The 20,451-nt window shown below is 43.1% G+C and overlaps 1 protein-coding gene and 1 non-coding gene across 2 annotated transcripts in view; both read left to right on the forward strand.

The window, feature by feature from the left end:
- SF3B3 (splicing factor 3b subunit 3) overlaps positions 1 to 20,451 on the forward strand; it is a 40,816-nt gene that overhangs the window by 6,223 nt on the left and 14,142 nt on the right. Inside the window, exons 4-13 of the mRNA XM_004600539.2 lie at positions 301 to 473; positions 2,556 to 2,697; positions 3,967 to 4,079; positions 4,583 to 4,720; positions 5,556 to 5,659; positions 8,704 to 8,869; positions 10,440 to 10,535; positions 12,952 to 13,024; positions 19,332 to 19,483; positions 19,752 to 19,907. Coding sequence (XP_004600596.1) covers positions 301 to 473; positions 2,556 to 2,697; positions 3,967 to 4,079; positions 4,583 to 4,720; positions 5,556 to 5,659; positions 8,704 to 8,869; positions 10,440 to 10,535; positions 12,952 to 13,024; positions 19,332 to 19,483; positions 19,752 to 19,907 — 1,313 coding nt within the window. The remainder of the gene's footprint in view (positions 1 to 300; positions 474 to 2,555; positions 2,698 to 3,966; positions 4,080 to 4,582; positions 4,721 to 5,555; positions 5,660 to 8,703; positions 8,870 to 10,439; positions 10,536 to 12,951; positions 13,025 to 19,331; positions 19,484 to 19,751; positions 19,908 to 20,451) is intronic.
- Positions 4,228 to 4,317, forward strand: LOC129406910 (small nucleolar RNA SNORD111). Its single transcript, XR_008631330.1, has one exon. It is a non-coding gene; the product is annotated as a small nucleolar RNA SNORD111 (small nucleolar RNA).

The following is a 20,451-nucleotide window of genomic DNA, read 5'->3' on the forward strand; positions in this document are numbered from 1 at the left end:
GGTTTTGGGGCCACACTGAGAAGTGCTCGGGGGTTACTCCTGCTTTGCACTCAGGAATTACTCCTGGCAGGACTCGGGACCATCTCTGTTGCTAGGGATTGGATGATTTTTTTTTTTTAATTTAGGACACTTTGAAGTTTTTGGAGTTTTGTGAGCCCTATGAGGAAGGAGAAGAAAGGATAGCAAGGAGGGTTTCAAGTTCATAAGCTTGTCGAGTTAGGGCTGACTTAATCGTTATCATGTGGATCTGTCCTCCCAGTTGAGTGGAGCTCTTCTCTGTTTTGTCTCCTTCCAATATAGGCGCCATTGAGAAGCAGAAATTAGTGTATATCTTGAACAGAGATGCTGCAGCCCGGCTTACCATTTCATCTCCTTTAGAGGCGCACAAAGCCAACACTTTGGTGTATCATGTGGTTGGAGTAGATGTGGGATTTGAAAATCCAATGTTTGCTTGTCTGGAAATGGATTATGAGGTAAAGGACTGTGTCTCTCTGTCTCTTCCCTATGTTTTTTTTTTTTTTTTTTTTTGGTCACACTCAGTGGTGTACAGGGGTTACTTCTGGCTCTGCACTCAGGAATTACTCCTGGTGGTGCTCAGGGGACCATATGGGATGCTGGGAATCGAACCTGGGTTGGCCGCATACAAGACAAATGCCCTACCTGCTGTGCAGTCTATCGATCCAGCCCCAAGTTTTTTTTTTTCCAGTCATTTTAGTGCTTTCTGAGGATTATTTTCTTCATTGTGTATATCTTATGTCTAACTTGCTAATAATAATAATGATAATAACAATAATTATATTATTATTGTTGTTATTATTATTATTGCCTTTTGGGTCAGACCTGGCGATGCACAGGGGTTACTCCTGGCTTAAAACTCAGGAATTAATCTTGGTGGTGCTTGGGGTACCATATGGGATGCTGGGAATCGAACCCGGGTTGGCTGCATGCAAAGCAGACGCCCTACCTGCTGTACTATCGCTCCAGCCCCTATTTTGTTTTTAAAAGCTTCACTGAAATTCTTTGTAATATTTCTTCCCTGACTGTAGTAGCACTACTTTGATTGGAACAGTTTCCAATGAAAACTATATACTTACTGAAAAGAGCTCTCTGAGAAAGGCGGTGAAACTGTTGAGGGGGTTTTTCCCAGGGAGGTAGTGAAAGTCATCTATTAGATGGCACTGCTGGTCCCAGAGTTAGAAGACTTGAATTCTTCATCTCTGCCATTATACTAGTGATGTGAACTTTGGCAGATCATCTGGCATCTCTGGCCTTCTATTTCCTCACTTGTAAAGTAGAAGTCTTGTGTTTTCAGGATTTTCCCCCTTTTTTTCAGTGAATTGCAAAATTTTATGTTTTCTTACAGCTGCATAGAACTGCATTAAGAGTTTTAAGACTGACATGGTCTGACTTTTGAGTATTAAAAGTTCTGTCTACCTGTTTTTTTTTTTATGTTTATTTTTGGTTTTGGGGCCACACCCAGTGGTGCTCGGGGGTTGGTCCTGGCTCTGCTTTCTGGAATCACTCCTGGCAGTGTTCAGGGGAGTATATGGGATCCCTGGGATTGAACCCCAGGTCAGGACTGAACCCAGGTCTGCCACATGCAAGGCGAATTCCCTACATGTTGTACTATTGGTTACAACCCCCTCTTTTTTTTTTTTAAAGTAAGTTTCTGCACTGTGGTTGACAGTACTATTGCTGATAGGGTTTCATACCATCTTTCAGCACTACCTCCAGTTGAATGCTTACCTCCACTGTAACGTTCGCCCCATCGCTGTCCTAACCCCTAGCTTCCTCAAGTGGCATGTTTCCTACTGAATACCAGTTCTCATACTTGTTTCTGTTGGGTACTCATTATTCCATTATTATGTTTCTTTATGTCACACATGTGAGAGAGATCATTTGTCTCCCTCCTGAGTGACAAATTTCATGACTATCATTAATGGTTGAGCAATATTCCATTGTATATATATACCATAGTGTTTTTATCCAGTTATCTATTTTGGGACACGGGTTGTTTCCAGATTTTGGTTATTGTAGATAGAGCTGCAAGGAGCGAAGGGGTGCAGATGTGTTTTCTCTATTTTGTTTTTGGGCTTTTGGAGTATATTCCCAAAAGGTGGAATTGCTGGGTCAAATGAAAGCTCAATTCCTAGATTTTTTTTAGGAATGTCCCTATTGTTTTCCAGAAGGGTTGGACCAGTTAACGTTCCACCAGCAGTCCCTTTCTCTCCACATCCACTTGAGCACTGGTTATTCCTTTTTTTTTTTGATGTATGCCAGTCTCTGTGATTGCTCTGTTGTTTTGATTTGCATCTCTCTGATGATTGGTGAATCAGCATTTTTTCATATATTTTTGGCCGGTTGTACTCTTTGAGGAAGTTTCTGGTCATCTCTTCTCCCCGTTTTTTGATGGGGTTTAATGTTTTTTCTTGTAAAGTTTTACCAGTGGTTTATATATCTTCTATTTCCTTACTTGTAAATAGAAGAGTTCTTGTTTTCAGGATTTTTCTAGCTCTTATAGATTAATTTTTGTACCATTTTCTATTTCTCTCTAGGAAGCAGACAATGATCCAACAGGGGAAGCAGCAGCTAATACACAACAAACTCTTACATTCTATGAATTAGATCTTGGCTTAAATCATGTGGTCCGAAAATACAGTGAACCTTTGGAGGAACATGGAAATTTTCTAATTACAGGTAATTTTTCTTCTCAGAAGAGCTCTATCTATTTGCCTAGATCATTTTATAAGGGCTATTTTTTTTTTTTGCTGGGGAAGTTGGGAGCACACTCAGCTGTGCTTAGGCTTTCTCCTGGCTCTGTACTCAGATCACTTCTGGCAGGGCTTGGGGGATCTGCTAGAGATTGAATGCTTTGTACAGTGTACCATTGCTCAGGCCCCTGTGAGGACTTTAATCTATTGGGATGCACCCAGTGGCCTTATTTCTGCCTCTGCATGCTGGGATTACTCCTAGCAGGGATTGAAGGACCGTACTGGGTGCCTGGAATCGAACCCAGATTGGTTGCATTCAAGGCAAGAGTCCTGTCCGCTTTATTATTGTTCTGGCGCCCAAATTACTCTTGCCTTTTTTAATCGAGGTCTGTGATATACAGTAATGTAAGTGATAAATCGTTAAAGTGCCAAAAACTACGACAGATTCCATAGAGGTTTTCATTGCAGTCTTCTACTTATTGATGTAGATACTTTATATATATAATACTTTTGTTTGTTTCTGAGCCACAGCTGTTATATTCAGAGCATACTCCTGGCTCTGCACTCAAGGTTCATTCCTGGCAGGGCACTCAAGGATCATTCCTGGCAGGGCTTGGGGGACCATATGGAGTGCCTGGGATTGAACCTGGGTTGGCTGTGTGCAGGGCCAATGCCCTACCCTCTTACTCTGTCTCTAGCCCCAGTATATCTGTAATTTAGTTTTGTAAAAGGTGAGAAAGAATTTAAAACTAAACATAGTTATATTATTGTCAAGTTTTACTTTCAAAGTTGCATCTTAAATATACTTTAGTTACTGTAAAAAATACAAATGCCCTCGCATGCGCAGAAAGGGGTGATGTGTGTGTGTCGTTCGTGAGCTCTTGGGGCAGCGCTCTCTCTCTCTCTCTCTCTTTCTGTGTCTCTCTGTCTCTTTGTCTCTCTGTCTCTCTCTCTTTTGGGGTGTTAGGAACTAAGGGCAACTGAGTTGAGAAAGCAGATGCCCAGGAGTTTATATTATTGAAGTCAATCAACTCCCAAGTTACAGAGCATAATATTAACTGTCTTCCTGTGTCCATACAGAAAGGACATTGCTTTAAGGTAAACTAAGTTCCCTGTGGCAAGGCTGAAAGGACAGACGCAATGTTATCCTACAAGTTACATTTTTCATTTATCTTTTATATCTCATAGTTGCATCTTTCATAGTTATATCTTATGTAATTACATTATATCATTGCCAACTTTTGCTTTCTTCTAGTTCCTGGAGGATCCGATGGTCCAAGTGGAGTGCTGATCTGCTCTGAAAACTATATCACTTACAAGAACTTCGGTGATCAGCCAGATATTCGCTGTCCAATTCCTCGGAGGCGGGTAAGATCTTTCAAAAAAAAGATTTTATGGAATATTGGGGATCAAGCTTGGGTTGGCCACATGTAGGGCAAACATCTTCCATGCACTCCAGCCCCGTAAGCTGGCAGTCTTAAGAATCACTACTATTTTGGTTTTGGGAGTTTATATACAGCCTGACATGATGATCATTTAAATTTCATGTCTCTTCTCTGACATTGTTCTTTGGAGATATTCATGCCTTATTGATCTGATCAGGTTGTAAAGTGGAATTGTGCCTGGTTATTTTTTGTTTGTTCTTTGTAGAACAAAATTGCTTGGTTAGTAGACTTTGTTCTACTAATAACAAACCAAACTTTGTTTTGTGTTTATAACAGATGAGGTTTGGGGTTGTGTATTACTGGCAGGGAGCTTACACAGGGCAGAACTTGTAGATCTTCGAGATCTTGGGTGACTCCTAGGTTCCCTTTTTATTGCTCAGTACCAGCAATAAAAATTTTTCTGTCATGTTTGTTTTATTTTCCTAGAATGACCTCGATGATCCTGAAAGAGGAATGATTTTTGTCTGCTCTGCCACCCATAAGACCAAATCAATGTTTTTCTTCTTGGCTCAAACTGAGCAGGGAGATATTTTCAAGATCACTTTGGAGACAGATGAAGATATGGTAAGAAGACCAGGAATGGAGGGAGCAAAGTAAACCTTAAAAACTTCTGTTAATTACTGCATTTCATTGTGTAATTGTTGCAGGTTTCATGCCCCTCACCCCCTTGAGGCGGGTGGGGCAGAGTGCAAAACTGGAGTGTAATCATATGTTGAGCGTTCAAAATTGTACCTATATGACAAACTGGGTGTGACGATTATGTGTGAAATAACAGTCTAGTTTGATGAAAATTTAACATTTCCTTCTCAGTTTTGCTATAATTAAATAACCTTGCCTGTGTCTTCAGAGTTTACAGGGTAATTTTTTAAATAATTTATTATAATGACTGAGATAGAACAGATTGAAACCAGTGCTTTACAAGGCAGTTGCCCTAGGTGCTAAAGTATTTAAAAGTTGCAGCTATTGCAGATGTTTGTTTTCCTCCCTCTGGCTAGCAGACTTACAGTCTGATAGTCTCATAAGAGATTGGATAAGGTCACTTTTATTTATAGGAGAAAGCTCTGCAGAGTCTGCTTAAAACTGAATTCACACGATCTTTTACTTTCAGCTCATGAGCTCTGTGAACAGCTTGATAACATGATCTGTTTAGATCTGGAATTGACATGCTTTTGTAAAGGCCAGGAGGTAAACATTTTCCGCTTTTGCGGGTCATACTCGGCTACTTGGCTGTCCTGGTATGGCAGGAAAGCAGCTGTGGCCAGGCTGAGTGACTAGGTCTGGTGAGTCTGTGTCTGGTTTCTGACTGCTGGCTTCGAAGTACAGTGTTTGCTACTCTGCGCTGTATATGATCTCGCTTTACTTGCTTATGTGCCATGAAGTCTTATGTACTAAATTTCAGGTTACTGAGATCCGGCTGAAGTATTTTGACACTGTTCCTGTTGCTGCTGCCATGTGTGTGCTTAAAACAGGCTTCCTCTTTGTAGCATCAGAATTTGGAAACCAGTGAGTAGTTCTTTTATTGCTCTTCTTCACCCTAGTTACCGTAAAAGTTGACAGGAGGAAGCTATCACTTTTAGTGATGGAGCTTTTTTACAAGAATGTTTTCCTTCAAAACAGATTCTGCCTTCTTTCTCCTTCTATATGCTTTCATTTGGTTATCTTCCTATACTTCAGAGACTTTTCTCAGCCACTCCCCTTGGGTGTCTACAGGAATAGCTTAGTCTCTTCTAAGCTAACTTAATCTCTTCTAAGCTTTCTGCTAGGCATTTAATTAAAATATTTATTGATTAAGATCAAAGAGATATTTCGCAAAACCTTCACTTGGACTTACCTAAAACAGAAACCTGTCAACAACCGCAATTGCTGAACCCACTTCAACCATCCTATCCTTAGAATTTCTTTCTCTTTTTTTAAAAAAATTTCAGTACTGGGGGGCTGGAGCGATAGCATAACGGGTAGGGCATTTGCCTTGCACGCGGCCGACCCGGGTTCGAATCCCAGCATCCCATATGGTACCCTGAGCAATGCCAGGAGTAATTCCTGAGTGCAAAGCCAGGAGTAACCTCTGTGCATTGCTGGGTCTGACCTAAAAAGCATAAAAGGAAATAAAATTTCAGTACTACTCTCAGTAACACTTAAGGGCTACTTTTTTTTTTTATAATTTTCTTTGTATAGGTCGTTCACCTCTTTGATTAAACTGATTCCAAGGTACTTGATTTTCTGAGGTACTACTGTGAATGGGATTTTTTTTTTTTCCTTTTAGGAACATTTTATTTTATTTTTTAAATTTATTTATTTTTAATTAGAGAATCACCGTGAGGGTACAGTTACAGATTTATACACTTTTGTGCTTATACTTCCCTCATACAAAGTTTGGAACCCATCCCTTCACCAGTGCCCATTCTCCACCACCCGTAAACCCAGTGTCCCTCCCACCCTCCCCAATCCCATCTCCCCCCCACCCCACCCTGCCACTGTGGCAAGGCATTCCCTTCTGTTTTCTCTCTCTAATTAGCTGTTGTGGTTTGCAATAAAGGTGTTGAGTGGCCGCTGTGCTCAGTCTCTAGCCCTCATTCAGCCCGCAACTCCCTTCCCCCACATGGCCTTCGACTACAATGTAGTTGGTGATCGCTTCTCTGAGTTGACCTTTCCCCGGAACGTGAGGCCAGCCTCGAAGCCATGGAGTCAACCTCCTGGTACTTATTTCTACAGTTCTTGGGTGTTAGTCTCCCACTCTGTTATTCTATATACCATAGATGAGTGCAATCTTTCTATGTCTGTCTCTCTCTTTCTGACTCATTTCACTCAGCATGAAACTTTTCATGCCCATCCACTTGACTACAAAATTCTTGACCTCCTTTTTTCTAACAGCTGCATAGTATTCCATTGTATAGATGTACCAAAGTTTCCTCAACCAGTCATCCGTTCTGGGGCATTCGGGTTTTTTCCAGATTCTGGCTATTGTAAACAGTGCTGCGATGAACATACATGTGCAGATGTTGTTTCGATTGTACTTTTTTGCCTCTCTGGGATATATTCCCAGCAGTGGTATTGCTGGGTCAAATGGGAATTCAATATCTAATTTTTTGAGAGTCGTCCAAATTGTTTTCCAGAAGGGCTGAACCAGTCGGCATTCCCACCAGCAGTGAAGAAGGGTCCTTAAGGGCTACTTTTGGCAGTGGACCCTGGTCAGCCACATGCAAGGCAAATGCTGTATTATCTCTTCAGACTGTCCTTAGTATTTGAGAAATGAGTAGTGTTCCAGGCATTTTATGTTATACAGTCACAATTCTATCTGTTCTCCATCACTTGCAGTTGAATGCTCCATTCAGGTTTTAAGGACTTGCCTTTTATGTTTGGGATATAATATAGGGATATAATATTTAATGTGCAGGATATATTATAGGATTTGTTTGGCATATAACATTATTCATAATTGGGCTGGAGTGATAGCATAGCGGGTAGGGCGTTTGCCTTGCACGCGGCCGACCTGGGTTCAAATCCCAGCATCCCATATGGTCCCCTGAGCACCGCCAGGAGTAATTCCTGAGTGCAGAGCCAGGAGTAACCCCTGTGCATCGCCAGGTGTGACCCCAAAACCAAAATAAATAAATAAATAAAAATTGTATTAAAAAATAAAATTATTCATAATTATAAAGTCACAGAGTCTTGATTTTTGCTTATTTTCTTAAATTTGACCTGGTGCTTGATTAAAGTAGAAATCTCTTTAGATTTTTTAGAAAATAGGTTCTCTTTAGACTTTGTCCATACTTCATTTTATTGGGAAATTAGTATACTTAATATGTGCCATGTTCTAAATACTAATTAAATTCTGGTGTGAGGTATTTTATATTTAGAAATGAGGCAAGTGAGGCATAGGTTTAAGCATAAGGTTATGAATGTTGTTAAAGGTCAGATCTGGGATTCAGTGCAGGCTTTATTATTTTGGTTTTGGGGTTTCCCCCAGTGGTGCTTATGGTTACTCCTGGCTCTGCACAGGGCCAACTTCTGTCACTTGGGGGATCTGTGGTGCTGGGGTTTGCCACATGCAAGGCAAGCGCCTTACCTCCAACTCTGACCCTCAGCGTGGACTTCAGTGTGAAATAAAGTGCTTATTTATTTATTAATTTATTTTGGCTTTTTGGCTCACACTGGCAATGCTCAGGGGTTACTCTTGGCTCTGCACTCAGAAATTATTCCAGGTGGTGCTCAGGAGACCATACGTGATGCCAAGGATTGAACCCGGGTCTGCCACATGCAAGGCAAACACCCTACCTGCTGTACTATCACTCCAGCCCCCAAAGTGATTGCTTTTAAACAGTGTTATGTGCCAGTTTGAATTCAGTACTTTTAATTTTCATGCCTAATCTTTCCCAAAAAAAGAGAAATTTTCCCCTTGGATAAGTATAGGTTTTAAGCTATAGCAGTTCTGTCTGTATTGTACTTACGTGGATTTTGTATTAATGAAATTCTGTGAGCATAATGTTGGTAATAGACATCACCGGCACACAGATGTTGTGACTACGTTCTTTGTGGCTTCTCCCCAGTTACTTGTACCAAATTGCACATCTTGGAGATGATGATGAAGAACCTGAGTTTTCATCTGCCATGCCTCTGGAAGAGGGAGATACATTCTTCTTTCAACCAAGACCACTCAAAAATCTTGTGCTGGTTGATGAGTTGGACAGCCTCTCTCCCATTTTGTTTTGCCAGGTATGGTCATTTCAGTCACCTCCATAGTATACTCTCAGCTGTTATGTGTTTCTTTTGGCGGATGAGGCCAGGGGGGTCCCGGGAGTGACTGCTGGGCCTAAGGATACAGTGTGCCGGTGAGTGCTTAGGGACTGCCAGGCTGCACTCGCCAGTGCTCTAGATGAGGGTCAAACCTTGGTCAGAAGCCCTTAACCTTTGCTAGCTCTCCAGCCCCAGTTACTTATTTAAAAATATATATAAATATATATTTTATTTATTTATTTATTTATTTATTTTTGCTTTTTGGGTCACACCTGGCGATACACAGGGCTCTGCACTCAGGAATCACTCCTGGCAGTGCTCAGGGGACCATATGGAATGCCGGGATTCGAACCCGGGTCGGCCGCATGCAAGGCAGACGCCCTACCCGCTGTGCTATTGCTCCAGCCCCTAAAAAATATTTTTGACCATACCCATTGTTGCTCTGGGGACTGCAGTGCCAGGGATGAAGCCAAAGGCCTCTTGCATGCAAGGCATGTGCTTGGCCTGTTAGGCTGTCCATTGCTGTCTTTTAATCTGAATCAGTTTATAAAGTTCTTCGGCTAAATTAAGATCAAGACAAAGTAAGTTTTGTCAGCATACTTGAGCAATTGCCACTGTAGAAGTTAAGCCAAATATATGGGGTCTAGAGACATAGTTTAGGGGTAAGGCTCTCTTTCCTGCACCAGTTAATCTGTTGTTAATTTATGAAAAAGTAGTGCATGTGCCTTGGGGGGAGGCAGCACATGGGATGCTGGGAGTGGAGCCCAAGTTGGCCATTTGAAAGGGAGGAAGGGAGGGAGGGAGGGAGAGACAATATGAATATAGTGCTGGGGAGAGAACTGGGGTAGGCTGCATGTAAAGCAAGCACCTTAAATCCCTGTACTATTCCTCCAAAATTACTGTAATTAACTTTAATTTGGACTATCCAGTACTAGACAGTACTGTAGGTTGGGGACCAATACAAGAACAAATGGTCTTTCCATTTGGTGGTTGAGCAAGCAGGTGCAGTTACCCAGCAGTTGGTGGCTACATTAAACATAAGGCAAGTGCCGTACTAGTTCTCTGGCCCCATTACCTGTATTTTCTAGTTGTAAAGAAATGCTTGTTTCTAGTTAGAGATACAATTTTTCACTCTTAAAATGCTAACTTATGGTTTTTATAATTTTAAAAAAAATGCCTTAAATTGGGGCCGGAGCGATAGCACAGCGGGTAGGGCGTTTGCCTTGCACGCGGCCGACCCGGGATCGATCCCTGGCATCCCATATGGTCCCCCAAGCACTGCCAGGAGTAATTCCTGAATGCAAAACCAGGAGTAACCCCTGAGCATCGCTGGGTGTGACCCAAAAAGCAAAAAAAAAAAAAAAAAAAAAGCCTTAAAAGTTGATTGTTGTTTGTAACATTGGGCATTTACCCTTCCATATTTCAGCCCTTAGTAGCTTGCGTTTAAGCTTAAACTGACAAAGTAGTTTGTCCACAGAGAATATTCAGGGTGAGGTGTGAAAGCTTGACACTACAAGTAGACGGTTTTTCTCTTAATTTTCCTCTGCAGATAGCCGATCTGGCCAATGAAGATACTCCACAGTTGTATGTGGCCTGTGGCAGAGGGCCCCGGTCGTCTCTGAGAGTCCTAAGGCACGGGCTGGAGGTAAGATTGGAATGTCTTGATCTCTTCAGGGTGTGTAGGAAAGCACGGACAGTGGCATGTGGGTGAGATGAAAGATTAATATTTCCGTGAGAGACATAGAAGTTTCCTTTTCTGTGTTTGTGTATGTTGGCAGATATTGGACCAGGGCTCTTTAAGTTTCCTGTTCCTCAGCAACTTCTGTTTTGTTGAATTGGGAAATAGGATGAAGGTGGAAAAAACACCTTGACAAGTTTTAAGCTCTCTAGCTGTGACAGAGGGTAGGAGCTACACAAGGAACATTGTACTCTGCTTTTTTCTAGTTTTGGTTTTATTCACAGTTTTTAAGAACTTAATACTGTGTATATTTTTTTAAAAACCACAATTACCATATGCTTTTTAGTTGCATTGTTTTTAATATTGTAGCACTATTGCAGTAAATGGATGCGAAGGGGCAGGCAGGTGCTGCTGAAGCAGTGCTCCGGGGAGTTTGGGGCGTGCCCGGGCCCCCCCCCCCATTCTTGGCCAGCTGGGCCGTGGTTTAGTGGTTTGGCTGGAGGATGCAGTGTGCTTGCTTGCTGCAGGGCTGGTGATACCCAAGCTTCCCCAGCAGTTCTGGGGCCCCCCGGGGTGCACCCAGTCATCCTCAGGAACGTGTGGACCATATGCCAAACCGAGGTCTGGCATATGCTAGGCGTGCTCGGGCATGTGCTAGGCGTGCTCTCTCTCTGCTCTACTGTTCCTTGTCCCTGAACCAGACTTTAAGTGAGTCTTCTGTTGTTTGACCTTTTATGTGATGTAGACACTCAAATTTTCTTCTCAAGTTCTATGTCCTAGTTTCAACATGGTTTGGAATTGATTTATTTTGCAGATGCCCTAGAGTCACTTTTGTTAAAATTTCGTGTGAGGGTTTGCTTTCAGTTTGGGATGGAAAACTCACTTTCAGAAGCAGACTGCTTGTCAGTTATGTTTCTGTTTGAACAGTCAAGCTGATAAGTTGGGGTATAGCTCTGTCTCTTAAGTGTGGAGGTCAGAGTGATAACCCCTGAATATAGTTTGGGGGTGACCCCTAAACAAAGTTTATTGGTATTTTTTAGTATTTTCATGTCACATGAGCAGATATTTTTATTTCAGTAAATTAAGGAAGGGATGGTGTCAGGCTGGAGAGATAGAAGGTGGGGAGGGCGCTTGCCTTGCATGTGGCCAACCCAGGTTCAATCCCTGGCATCCCGTATGTTCCCCAGAGTGCTGTCAAGAGTAATTTCTGCATGCAGAGCTAGGAGTAACCCCTTAGCACACCCCAAAAATAGTCCTATACTAATTTTTTCCCTAGTTGGGGAGTTTCTTGCCTTTTTCTTTTACTATTTCTAAAGAGGGAAAAAAAGAAGAGGAATAAGTGTTTAAAGGACTTGAATGCATACTGTGCATGTGGGGTCCTGGTTCCAGGAACCCTGGCACTGTGTGTTTCCAGCACCCCAAGTGTGGCCTGAAAAAATGAGAAATTGGGGGGGGTTGGGTGACACCCATTGGTGTTTAAGGTTTGTGTGCTAAGGGGTCAGTCCTGAGGGTGCAGGGAATCAAACCTTTGTCAGCAGTGTGGAAGGCAAGTGCTTTAACCCCTGACTTAACATTTCCACAATAGAGGGTTTTGAGTTCATCTTAGATACTGCATCTATTTTCATGTTAGGAGAATATGGGGCATTTTAGTGGTTCTTGACTCTGACCTTACTTAAGAGAGAACAAAACAGTCCCTTGAGTTACTTTTTGGGGGGGCAGTTCACACTCGGCGATGCATAGGGGTTATTCCTGGCTCTGCACTCAGGAGTTACTCCTGGTGGTGCTCAGGGGACTATATGGGATGCTGGGAATCGAACCCAGGTTGGCCTCGTGCAAGGCAAATGCCCTATCTGCTGTGCTATCACTCTGCTCTTCAGTTACTTTTTAAATAGACCCCTTATCACGTGATTGAATTCTCTGAGAGGCAGAAGAGGAGGAGATGGCTGCCAGCCAAGAGAATAAAGGGGGGAGGGGGTGGTAAAGAGGGGAGGGGGTGGCATTTGAATTGGTTCATGAAAAAGAGGTAGCGTTTGACCTTACAGGAAGTGGGGAAGGAATTGAGATTCTGGCCAGATATCTGTTTGACCCTCAGTTGGTTTGTCTCCTCCACCCTCCCTTTGTTTTCCTTTAAGATGGATGTTGGGATGCCAACTGCTAAGGAAAAAGTGTGATCTTGGCTGCAGCATCTTAGAACATCCCAGAAGTTCATGACAGAAAAGTCAGTCGTGGAGGCTATCAGCCTCCAACATTGTTGTTTCCTCAGTTCTCTCTTTACTAGATAACATCATGCTTTTGATGTTGCATTTAGCGTGAGCATTCCTTTGCGACCTGGTTTGGTGTAGTTGTGAATATGACACGTGTTCATGCTGATTTGTCTCTTCAGGTCTCAGAAATGGCTGTCTCTGAGCTACCCGGTAACCCCAATGCTGTGTGGACAGTGCGTCGGCACATTGAAGGTAGGCATCCCTTTTCCAGCAGTCAGACTTACAGGCTTCTGAGCCGGCATTCATGATATTTTTATCTAACGTCATTTATAAAAACCTATGCTGGCCCAACACCATGATTTTAGGCTCTCCCAGTTGGGGTTCTTTGCTTACTGCTGTGTTTCGCATACATGGATAAGGATCTGCATAGAGTACTGTTCATATTCAGCACACTTGAGTGTCGTAGAGCTGTTGTAGGATGTTCTTTGATTTTATTCATCTTTAAGACACATCATGTGATGTGGGGAAGTTGTTGCTTTTCATCAACTCTACTTTCTCCTATAGTGCCAGAGTGAAATCCAGGGTATTAAGAGATTTAGTAGAGCTTGCTAATTAGTTCTGCTTACTGGCTGTGGTTGTGCTTATGGAAAGCAGAGATTTGAATGGGCGCGGCTGTAGCGTGCTTGGGAAAGAAGGCCTAGAGGAGAGAGGGAGTGTGAGCTGGGTACATAATTATCTTAGGCCAAGATTTTGAAATCTTAGTCGTGTTTGTTATGTCGAAATGCATTGTACGGCAGCAGCAGGGATGTCTTCTAACAATTGGATTTCTGTCTGCTAGAAGTAAAACTTGGCTCTCATCTCACTTTGACTCACTTTGGCTCTGTGGGTTGTTTCTGTTCGTAGACCTCGTTTTCCTCTGTGTGCTCAGGAATGTACAGTCTGGTGTGTGTAAATCAGGGTGGTCAGCATATGATGCTTTTTCATCAAGAAGACAGCTGAAATTCTTCCCAGTGCTTATAATAGTTGTATGGAACAAGTTTTAGGGACCTGGAAAGACGTATGTAGGAAATATTAGTAGAGCATATAGTTTTGCCAGATTTTGTTTTCATTGAGCATTGGTGTCAAGTCTGAGTTGAGTAGAAAGAAAAACAGGGACATTTATAGGGAAATAAGATTTTGTTTTTTAAAATTTAATTTTATCATTGTGGAATTTTAGGGGGCAGTTGGTTTTGGTTGGGGGGGGCATACCTATCAATGTTCGGACTTTTCTCCTGGCTCTGTGCTCAGTGATCACTCCTGGTGGGGTTCAGGTATACATATGGGGCCCCTGTGGTGGAGTCCAGGCTGACTGGTTGCAGGGCAATAGCTGTATTGCTCCCTGTAGCTTGCTTTCTTGGAGGGGGAGGGGCGGCTGAGTCTTTGGATTACTCTTTGAGTAGGGGAAGTTTTCAGGGCCACAGCTGGTGCTCAGGGCTTACTCCTAACAGTACTCAGGTATCATTCCTGGTGTCCCTTGGGGGACCATATTGGGTGCCTGGTATCAATCTGAGGTTGGCGTCGGGCAAGGCACATGTCCTGCCACTGTACTCTCTCCAGCCTCTCTGGGCTACTCCTGTCTCTGCTTCGAAGTTCACTCTCAGTGTTGTTCAGGCCCAGGAGCTGCCAGGTATCAGCTGTGACCTCCTGCTGCAAAGGATGTGCTCTTGTCCTCAGAACTGTCTCTGTGGCTCTAGTAGGTTTCATTTTTGCCTAGATATTATTATTAGGTATTTGGTTTGAAACATATTCTTATTGTTTATCGTCGATGTCACCTTTAGCTTGGTGGGCTATTTATAGGGCTTGTGAGAACATTACCTAGACATAGATATTTTGAGGGTAATTTAGTGTGCCTTGTGTTTGCTTTCATTGTTTGCTTTCCTTCTTGGACTTTATTTTATTTTTTTATTTTTTTTAATTTTAAAGTAGATTTAGATGTTTTGAAAAGTTCCTCTTTAATCTTAAGAGAAAGGCGGGGAGTGACTCCAAGGTGGGGCCTGTGGCTGATGGAGACTGAAAACCCGTCTCAGTCTGGCTTCGTGCTCATGGCAGTGGCTCTGCTCAGGGAGTCTGAATCTTGCTGGAAGTTTTGCATTTCTCTACTTTGCTTCCTGTAAGTCTCTGATACTGTGTGTTCAGAATTAAGGTAGGATTCTTGTTCTTGGACCTTGCCATCTAAAAACACACAAAAACATTATAGGTGTTGAAGTAATAAGTGCTTTGTTGCCAAAAGTCAGGAAAGAAAGTAGTCATGTGTACAAGGAGAAAAGGCTTCTTGAGCACTTGATGGCTTAATGGCAAGGCAGTATGCTGCATGCTGGAGCTTGCAGTTGGATATTTTTACCTAGATACCGGAGTCTAGGGGAGAACACTCCTGATAGATTTTACTCTTTAAAAACTATAATCTGGGCGAGCACTCAAAAAACAGGTCAGGTTTTCTCTGTTTCTTTCCAGATTCCCCTAATGATTACTGGGTGACCACCCCACATGTGCACATGCTGCAGTCTCCAGGCAACGACTAACCTTGGCTGGTACTTGGTGATGACACTACCAATACCAAGCCTTTTTTTCTCTTCCACAGGTGGCTGGTGAACGTGCTGATCACCACAGGTGTGTACCTACTGCTAGGGTCAACCACGGGGTCTTAGCGTGTACTCAGGGAGAGGGCCCCACACAGAGCTTTTCGACACCTGGTGGCACCTCTCCCAGGGGAACGTGACAGTTGGAGGTCCGTGTGCCTGGCCAGCTGCATGTGCATCAGGGTCTGAGGCAGGAAGCAGTTTCTCTCACGCAGTGTGGTAAACAGGACATTTAGTTTTTCGCTAAGTGGTGAAGGCCTCTAGCTCGAGAATCTTCATGCTCTCTTGGGGCTTTCTTTCAGCGTGCTCACTGAACGATCGTGGAGAAAGCTGTGTTTATCTCTTAGGCGGAGTCGGGACTGCTGCTCTGAGTACTGAGTCGCCTCGATACCCAGGGAGAGTGAGCAGCAGAGGCTCCGGTCACCAGAGAACTCACTCATTGGCCTTTTGGAACGAGCTGCTTCCTGAGGGGTGCCTCAGCACCTCACGGAGAGCTCCGGGTCCTGTTTAATTGAGACGAGGATGTTCTCGTGTCCTGATAGTCTTTGGGGGAGCACGCACAGCAGTGCGGAGAGCCAGCCCCAGATACTCTGCCAGTTGAGCCGCACCCTCAGTCCCTGATAGGTTCTTTTCTGAGCTGTAAACTAAAAATGTTCTTTCAAGGGAAGCCTGCAGGCCCTGGATAAAGGCAGAATGGACACTTACAGTTCATAGTTACTGATCTTCACTGAAGTTTATGATATTTTGCCTTTTGTTTTGGGACCATACCTGGCAGTGCTTAGGGAGTACACTCAGGAATTAGTCCTGGCATGCTGGGAGCACCATATGGGGTGCTGGAGATTGAACCGGGTAGGCTGCATGCCAGGCAAGCACCCTACGTGCTCTACTATCTCTAGCCCCTAGAAGTTTGTGGTAGTTTTGAATTATGCAGCATCTGTAACCTCAGGTTGTAGGAGCAGGTTATCTTCCCTCCTACTCCACCTCTCCTTTTGGGCCATACCTGGCAGAGCTTAAGGCTTATGCTTGACTTGACTCAGGAATCACTTTGGTGGGGCTTGGAGGACTGTCTGGGGTGCCAGGAATGAGCCTGGGTCAGCTGCATGCAAGGCAGGCATCCTACGTTTTATACTTATCTCCCACCCCTCAAGACCCTCTTTAGAAGGTCCGCCTAGACTTGGAATAGGAAAGGTAGAAGTCACAGAGTATACTAAGCACATTATACAATGGATATTTTGCTGAAACAGCATTTAGATAACCAAGTCAAAATTAAATTCAGCTATTGAAGTGTCCATCATATGTAAGGCTATTGAGCATCTCTTGTATCTGAGCAGTTCGTTTCTTAGGTCATTGGGAAGAGCCAGCAACCAGTCTCACCCCCACCCCTGCCCCCACATTCTGTATGTTAGTTTAGAGTTGAGCTCCCTTTCCCCTTCTACTGAAGGGAAAGACCCCAATCCTGGGCATTCTGAACCCTATTATTTGACGTAAGTATACTCTGGTAAAGTTTTAAGGACGATAGGCTTAAGAAAGGAGAAAGGATACAGTACTCAGATAGTGTTAAAATTAAGCAATTCCTATTATTCTTGTGCACCAAAAAGTTTTTCCACTTAAAACACTTGAGCACTGGATTAAAAAGTACTGAGTTTGGTGTTGTGTGGAAACTGGTTCTAGTTTTGTTGTGTTTTAGACCTGTTTGAGGGTTGATTAATATTTTATGACAATGACTGTAGTAATTATCTGAGTTACTTTATGTATCAATGGTTATGACAGGTTAATCTAAAACTCCTTGTCCACTGTTAATCCATATAATTTGGAAATCAAACTCTTACTCTTGTTTCCTGGTATTGCCACTAGATTTCACCCATCAGGAAGAATCATCGCTTTTTAGTCACTAAGTACTGAAATATATTTAACTGAGATGACAGTTTCTTTAAAGTTGTTAACCACATTATGGATGAAGCACTTTCATAGGCTGTTTTTACTTCTGTATGTTAAACATGCTGTTTGTAGCTCACCAAATTGGTTTTAACATCTTAATAAGTTCAAGTACTACTAAAGATTATATCTGTGTGTGGGCTGGAGCAATAGACAGTACAGCGAGTAGGGCATTTGCCTTGCATGTGGTTGACTTGGGTTTGATCCCCGGCATTCCATATGGTCCCCTCAGCACCGCCAGGAGAAATTCCTGAGTGCAGAGACTGGAGTAAGCCCTGAGCATTGCTGAGTGTGCCTCCCACCTAAAAAAAAAAAAAAAAGATTATATCAGTGAAATATTTTTGCTTGCATTTACTGCTGAACTAATCTAGTCTAGTAATCTTAGTGCAGTTGGGTCCTACCACCTTTTGAGCAGTCAAAACCAAAACGTTCTTGATGGTGGTTGGATGTTCAATGGGACTGAGCTCCAATCAGACAAAAGACTCTGTAGTTGCTACTCCAGTTTAGTAATTTTGTCTACACATTATTTTGTCCCTTGTTCATCTGATCACTTATTTCTTGTTTGGGGGCTGCACCCAGCAGTGCTCAGGGGCTATGCCCGGCTCAGTGCTCACAGATATTCCCCATGATGTTCAGGGGGTTGTGCAGTGTTAGGAACCAAACCAGGGATTCTGACACGTGCACAGTTGGTTGAGCTGTATCCCCAGCCCCGGCCAGATTTCTAGGTAAGGAGGAGAGAAGAAATTGATGAGGAAGAATCCAGTGTAAAATGGGAAAACTTTAGTTCTTTAAAAAAAAACACTCCCCCCCCCCACACACAATAACAACAGTGCCTTTATTCAGCATTTATCAATCTTTCTGTTCAACATTGTGCTGGATGTGAGAGATGCGGAGTGTTCTAGAGGGGGGATCTGTGGGAAGTAGATGCTTACTCTGTTTGCCTGTGATACTTGTGGAGTTCCCCAGATATTCTAGGTCCCTCGACCTTGAAAAATCGATTAGTGTTTATTTAATTATATTTAATTAAATGAGAAGCAGGGCCAGAGAGATAGTACAGCGGGGAGGGCATTTGCCTTGTACTCTGCTGACCTGGGGTTCAATCCCTGGCATCCCATATGGTCCTCTGAGCAATGCCAGAACTAATGCCTGAGTGCAGAGCCAGGAGTAACCCCTGAGCATTGTCAGGTGTGATGCAAAAAGGAAAAAAAAAAAAACATCAAATGTTAATAGGATTGCTCATGACCACTGAACAGTCGTTTTTCTAAATAGTGAAAAACCAGTCAAGGACTGCCAGTATCAACAAGTTTCTTCTCTCTTCTTGGTTTCTAGTGTTCAATAACGCCTTTTCTATCAGGATACACAAGAATTTTTTAAAGTTCAAACTCTAGATTACTTGGTCTCATGGAGAGTTAAGTAATTATTTTTTTATTCATCAGGTCTTATGTTACCACAGAAACTTTTGGGAGAGTCTGAAGTATTTTCCTGGTCTCCAAAGACCGGGTTAAGGGGGCTGGAGAGATCATGTGTTTAAAGGGCACTTTGAATGCTGGCAGCGTGTCTCTCCCTCACCCCCAGAAAGCCAGGAATGATCTCTGAGCACAGATTCAGGTGGTAGCCAACCCCCCTGCAAAGAAATTGTATTATGACTGGCAACTGATCAAATAAGCAAGCTCTAGCCTGGATGTGTCTTGAGTATTTTTGTATTCCAAGTTTGCTCACGCATCTGATTCCCTTGCTTTGTACTCTTGCATTTTTCTAGCTATGTTTCAAGAAAATTCTAGATTTCAGAGGTAATAATAGTAGCTCTACAAAAGAAGCAAAATTTATCTGTAGGCTGTTATTCTCCACGATTTTCTTTTGGATCGTCCAGTGTTTTTGTCATATGACCGTGTTTGATGGCTACACATAGAAGTGTCTTGGAAGGTTTCTGAAGGGAAAACATAGCGTCTCATCTGACTTTTGTAACTCTTGAATTCTTAGCTAACCAACTGTTTCTCTTCCTCTTTCAGATGAATTTGATGCCTACATCATTGTGTCTTTCGTGAATGCCACACTTGTATTGTCCATCGGAGAGACTGTGGAAGAAGTGACAGATTCTGGCTTCCTGGGCACCACCCCAACCCTGTCTTGCTCCTTACTGGGAGACGATGCCTTAGTGCAGGTAAGCACTTCTGGGCTGCCCCTCATCGTGGGGCCGCTGTGTTCACATCAGCGCGTTGGTGCAGTGTGGCATCCGTGTGCTAATGGGCTTTAAACTTGGGATATTATGAAATAAGTTCTTTTAAAATAAGTCAGTTTTGTCTGGATCCTACTAAGACTTTTTTTGTCACTAACCCACGTGGTTCCTCCAGTGCACTCACTCCAGTCTTCCAGTGGCGTTCTAAGTGATGAGTCGGATCGCTGAAGTTCTTTTCCTTCCGTAACTGTAGGTGTACCCCGACGGCATCCGACACATACGAGCAGACAAGAGAGTGAATGAGTGGAAGACCCCTGGCAAGAAGACAATTGTGAAATGTGCAGTGAACCAGCGACAAGTTGTGATTGCTCTGACCGGGGGAGAGCTGGTCTATTTTGAGATGGATCCCGTATGTTATTTATTTTTTATCTTTCATTGTGGGACTTGGTGTAGAACCCAGAAGCTGAAACAGAATTAAAGCCTAGCCATCTGGGTTATATTCTTAAAAAAGAGAATTGAGGCAGGAACACATCCACACACCAGTCTGGGCCTTACAGGGCTATGTTCACAGGTGAGCTGATGGATTCTGACTGGATTGTGAAAACCTGCCTATTTCTGAAATACTTGTTTCTCCTGCCCTTCAGACTTGACTTCTTTATCGATTATTGGCTATATGTTCATTTCCACAAAAAATCCATGTCTAGGGGCCAGAGCGATAGCACAGAGGGTAGGGCGTTTGCCTTGCACACGGCCGACCCGAGTTCGATCCCCGGCATCCCATATGGTCCCCCAAGCACTGCCAGGGGTAATTCCTGAGTGCAAAGCCAGGAGTAAACCCTGAGCATTGCTGGGTGTGACCCAAAAAGCAAAAAAAAAAAAATCCATGTCTAATTTTGCTCTTGTATACTTATTTGTGCTCTCAGTCTCTGGCCATTTTTTATAGTCAGACTCAG

This window comes from Sorex araneus, chromosome 8 (genome assembly GCF_027595985.1).
Source record: "Sorex araneus isolate mSorAra2 chromosome 8, mSorAra2.pri, whole genome shotgun sequence".
NCBI classification, from domain to species: domain Eukaryota; kingdom Metazoa; phylum Chordata; class Mammalia; order Eulipotyphla; family Soricidae; genus Sorex; species Sorex araneus.